Source organism: Polistes canadensis, unplaced genomic scaffold, assembly GCF_001313835.1.
Source record: "Polistes canadensis isolate GaletaPanama2010 unplaced genomic scaffold, ASM131383v1 scaffold_426, whole genome shotgun sequence".
In the NCBI taxonomy this organism is placed as follows: domain Eukaryota; kingdom Metazoa; phylum Arthropoda; class Insecta; order Hymenoptera; family Vespidae; genus Polistes; species Polistes canadensis.
Genome location: NW_014569973.1, coordinates 38,002 through 43,912, shown reverse-complemented (window position 1 = coordinate 43,912; position 5,911 = coordinate 38,002). Strand labels below are relative to the sequence as shown.

General features: G+C 26.1%; 1 protein-coding gene across 1 annotated transcript in view; it reads left to right on the top strand.

Annotated features, from left to right (window-relative positions):
• Window positions 1-2,577, top strand: part of LOC106792418 (aminopeptidase N) — a 14,213-nt gene extending 11,636 nt beyond the window's left edge. The window contains exons 10-13 of the mRNA XM_014758834.1: window positions 355-632; window positions 914-1,113; window positions 1,210-1,386; window positions 2,039-2,577. Coding sequence (XP_014614320.1) covers window positions 355-632; window positions 914-1,113; window positions 1,210-1,386; window positions 2,039-2,423 — 1,040 coding nt within the window. The 3' untranslated portion in view covers window positions 2,424-2,577. The remainder of the gene's footprint in view (window positions 1-354; window positions 633-913; window positions 1,114-1,209; window positions 1,387-2,038) is intronic.
• Window positions 2,578-5,911: the final 3,334 nt, after the last annotated feature.

The window sequence follows — 5,911 nt, the reverse complement described above, 5'->3', positions numbered from 1 at the left end:
TTAATTATATTTTTAAAATTATTATTATATTGAAGTACACATGAGTGTATAGAGATTTTTCAATTTGTTTATCTTATAAATTAATTTATCATTCGTTTAACAATATTTTATTATATCTAGCATTCGAATTTCAATTAAATTATTACAATTTTGTGAATTTTTATGGCCAATCTCTTTTAATGAATTTTAATCGCATATTAAATTATTTAATCTCTTGAATTAATCGAAAAAAATCTAACTTACGAATATAATTGCATAAGATTGCATATAATTTAATCCTAGAATCCTTGATATTTAATTATAAAAAAAATAAAATGAAACAAAATAAAAATGAATACACCATTTTGATTGTAGGAATGTTCCCGGTTAATTACGATCACTGCAATTGGAAAATGTTATCACAATTTTTGCAAGGACCACAACGTACAAATATTCCAGTATTGACTAGGGCAAAGTTACTCCACGATTCCTGGAATTTGGCATACGCTGGTGAACTATGTTTTGGAATAGCATTGAACATGACACTGTTCTTAAAAGAAGAAAGGAGTCACGTTGTTTGGGAACCTGTATTTACTATGATCGATCATATTGGTAAACGTATCGAAGGATCTGACGTATATGACAAATTTGAGGTATACATTATACAATATTTTTAAAAAAAAAAAGAAAACTATAATAATCTTAATAATATTCGTAACACTGAACTTGTCAACCTACAAACAAAATTCATACTTTTCTATCATTATTATATATAATTTTATAAAAATTAAAAAAACAGTTATAAAATAATCTAATTAGTATATATATATATAATAATTAATAATATTTCATTTTGAACAAAACACATCTAAATAATTTATCACATAATTAATATATTTATTTATTTATTTATTTAATTTATGATTTTTTTTAGGTTTACATTCGTAGCCTAATAAAACCACTTTACGACGAATTGGGTGACAAACCAGAACCAAACGAACCATCATGGAAGGTTCACATACGTGGTTTAGCTAAAAACTTTTTATACCGTGCTGGTTACGGACCATGCATCATAGAAGCAAAAGAACAATTTAACAAATGGTTGATGGAACCAGAACCTGATAAAGGAAATCCGTAATTAAAAAAAACTGATTCTTTCTATTATAAATATATAAATAACAATATCTACAAAAATCAACTATTTTTTTAATAATCCAAATAATTTTCTAGGGTAGCCAACGAATACATTTGTCCCGTATTCAAATGGGGTACCAACGAGGAATGGGAATTTGGTTTACAAAGGGTTATTAATTTCCCATTAAACAGTCCTGAAAGAAAACAAAACGAACGTACCTATCTTTTGAAAACTTTAGCTGGCTGTCCTCAAGATACATACAAAATTCAAAGGTAAATCAAATATTATTTATTTATATGATGTGTTATGGTGAATCCAAAACAGTTTGTGCATTATTTTGTTTATTTTACTTTCATTACAATTTTCATTCGCATAACAAAAGTAATTTTATTGTCATTTCAACAAAAAAAAATTGCATTATCCAAAGCAACAATAATTTTGTTTATTAATTAATATTTTCACTCGTATGACAAAAGTAATTTTATTGACTTTTCAAAAAGAAAATTGCATTATCCAAAGCAACAATAATTTTGTTTATTAATTAATATTTTCACGTACATGATAAAAGTAATTTTATTGACATTTCAAAAAGAAAATTGCATTATTCAAAGCAACAATAATTTTGTTCAATAATTAATATTTTCACTTGTATGACAAAAGTAATTTTATTGACTTATCAAACAAACAAATAAACAAAATTACGCTATATTTGTTTCTTTAATTAATATTTTCACTCGTATGACAAAAGTAATTTTACTGACTTATCAAACAAATAATAAAAAAACAAAAGAAAACAAAAAAAACATTTTGTCGATAAAAATAACAATAAACTCACGAACATTTGATTCACCTAAATACAATGAAACACATATTATACCAATTGTTATAAATAATTAAATAATAATGATTGTTTCGATTGTATAGGCTTTTAAACGTAACGATACTCGATCAAAATGATAATTTCACCGATTCCGATATTCACTTGATATTCAACATGTTAACCAGTGGTGTAGCTGGATACACAACGTTATTCGAATTCTTAACTGAACATTGGGATACGGTTAAACAAAGATTCGAAAATAAAAATCATTTGTGGGATGGTATTATTAAATCGGCAACGTCCTCGTTTAAAACACAACAGGGATACGACATGGTCTCGGAATTGTATCAAAATCGTAACGGTCAATTTGAATCGGCCAATAGCATCGTACAAGAAGCATTGGAAAATATCAAATTGGAAATTAATTGGCGGAAAGACAATTTTCCGGTAATCGAAGCGTGGCTGGATGAAAATCTTTTGAAAAATTAATCCCCATATAACGCTGATGAAACAATTCCCGTTACTACTACTACTACCACCATAACAACTACGACAAACCATAACAAACATTTATTATTTTCCCTGACTTTTACGAACATTTCCAATCCCATGTGTAAACTATTAACAATTTTCATTTTCATTATTTCCTGTTATTGGTTTTTCTTTTTTTTAATTCTCTGTTTCTTTTCCGTTTGATCGAGCAACCTTTTTTTCTTTTTCCTACACACACACGCATATTATTATACATTTTTATGTGTTTCATAATAATGCTTTTTATTTTTTGTTTATTTAGTTTTGCTGATATTGTTTTGTTTGATCGAGCAACTATATTTTCTTACACACACACACACACACATAAAACACGTACACACTTATATACACATACACATATTCTTTTTCTATCTAATTGTTTTTTTCCTACCTTTTTTTCTTCGATATAATCTCATAATCGAAATTCCGCGGGAAAACGATGGAAAATATTGAGGTCAATTGATGTGTGTCGTTAGTTTAAATATAGATTATACAAGTAAGAGCACAACTACGTATGTATATGAGGTATTGGAGGAATACCACGAAGCTTCATTACAACGTGTTCCAAATACCCGATATTAATGTCATTCCGCGTGATTTCAATAATACCATTCCGTAGTAGACACGTAGAACGTTGCCCCCTACACCCCACCTACACCCCACCCACACCCCATGGTGATAATAATAATCCCGCATTTTATTATTAATATTATTATTAATATTATTATTATTATTAATATAATATAGATTTTATTTTATTTATCTGAAAAAAAAAAAAAAGTAAAGAAAAATATCAAAAACAAATAGATAGCAAAGTTCCTATTGTTGTTAAAAAAAAAAGAGAGAGAGAAAACAAAAATAAAAAAAAGAAGAACAAATTTTTCTCTCTTACATATATAATATTTTTATTTTACGTTAAATATACGCATAATTTGTAATTAATCATTTTAAAAAATGTGTATTATTTTATCGTATTAAATGTAGAAAGAAAAAAAATGATTTATTGATTTTAAATATATCAATAAATTTCTAATAATATCTCAGTCAAATGTTTTTACTTTTGTTGTTTTTTCTTTTTCCTTTTTCTTTTTTTTTTTGTTTCGTTGTTCTTTTCTTTATCTACAAGTTTTTTAAATTAGAGATTCAAGATTTATATTGTTTACCTGTTATATTGTGTACACTGGCAAAGAAACTTTAACAGCAAAAAAATTAATAAATTCTCTTATTTGCACATTAATTGCACATTTAAAAACTATAATTGCACACTATATCACAATTATATTTATTTAATTAGTTATTAATAATTAAAAAAACAAAAATGTTTTTTCTCATTTCTAAGCAAAGCAATGAAATTTTCTATTATTTCTTGTTTTCAATCAATTGCTGATTTTTGGTTTGTTTGTTTTTCCCCGGTCTTTCTAGTTCCAATATGATATCGGTTTTTTTTTTATTCTAGTAGATCTTTTTCTTTGTACCTGTTCCAAGACAATTGTTCATAATATGAGTAAACTCATTTAATTAATAATTATAACAAAATATCTATATTAGATTTCTAATTGTTGTTTGTTTTTAAATGTATGTAAAAATTAATTACACATTCATTTTGTGTACAGTAGTTCCTATTAAAAGTTACTAGGAAATAAGAAAGTTTCAGATATATTGAAATTCTAGTAACATGGCTAAGCCGATATCGGTAATAGTAGTGCTCTACCTTTATCTTACCGACCGAGATTTGATGGTAACTTACTAAAGAATTACGACAGTATAAAAAACCTACGGCAGTAGGAAACTAATATGTGCAACTTATGGGTCACTAAAATCTCATTGTTAATCCATAATTGTTTGCCTTTATTATTAATTATTTCACAAGTTATTGATAATAAAAAAAGATGCTAATTTTAACCCACAACGCGAATTAAGACAGCATAGAAAATCTACAGCAGTAAAAAACTAATATGTGCAACTTATGGCTCACTAAAATCTCATTGTTAATCCATAATTAATTGTCTTTATTATTAATTAGTTCACAAGTTATTGATAATTAAAAATTGGTTAAAATAATTAATAATTAAGGCAAACAATTATGGATAATCTATGCTGTTATAATTCTTTAGTAAGTTACCATCAAATCTCGGTCGGTAAGATAAAGATAGAGCACTACTATTACCGATATCGGCTTAATTATGTTACTAGAATTTCAATATATTTTAAACTTTCTTATTTCCTAGTTACTTTTAATAGGAAGTAATTTCCACAAAATAAATGTCTAATTAAATTCTACATACATTTAAAAACTAACAACAATTAGAAATCTAATATAGATATTTTGTTTTAATTATTAATTAAATGAGTTTACTCATATTATGAACAATTGTCTTTGAACAGGTACAAAGAAAAATACTTACTAGATTAAAAAACAAACCGATATCATATTAGATCTAGAAAGACCGGAGAAAAACGAACAAACAACAAGTCAGCAATTGATTGAAAACAAAATCATTGTAATAAAAAAATATGATTAAACGTTAAAAAATGGATACGTTTTTTAAAACGACAGAAATATAATAATCACAAGCTCGTTTAAACTTGTTTTCCATATTTTCATCTGAATTTAATGACTCATAAGGTTTATCTCAATTCTTTAAAACGGTAAACAAGATGGAAGCAAGGTACGAAGGATTTTTCGCCCTGGGAAAATTGGAAACAGGAGAACAGCGTTAAGTTGTAACGATTATCTCACACACCCCTGAACTCAACTCTCTTTTCATCCCCCTAACCATCCCCCTCTCCCCCTCTATCCCGAAGGGAAGGGAACAACCATTTGTCCGTAAACATGATTTTTCACTTCAACCGATAGAGTTCCATTTTGATGAATCATAAAAATGATCAACGATTAAACTTCGGGTAACGTATACATTTTTCCGTGCAAAAAAAGAAAAGAAAAGAAAAGAAAAGAAAATGAGATTCTTTCGAAGGAAAGAAAGAAAAGTAATGGCCGTCAACTTAAGAGATAAACCTTTTAGAATGATTTATGAGTATAAAGGAAAAAAAAAACAAGAAAAATAAATATATATCTTTTATAGGAGTAATTGTCTTTGCAAATACAATAGGATTTGTACTTTATAATAATTCTAACGTTTAAATATATGAGATTATAGAAAAGAAAATTGATAATAAATTTAATGAAGATTTGTAAAAATAATGAAATGACTCTATTATTTTAATATTAGAAATACTACTATATATATAGCTATTATGTACTTATTATAGAATAAATAAAGTAAGATAAATCAAAGAAAAAAAAAAGAAAGAAAAATATAGAAAATTGACACAATCGTCAACTTAAGATTATTTATGAATATAAAATAAAGTTCAAACAAATGTATTATTATAGTAATTGTTTATACCAAACGAATAATTCATACTTCATAATAATTATATAATTA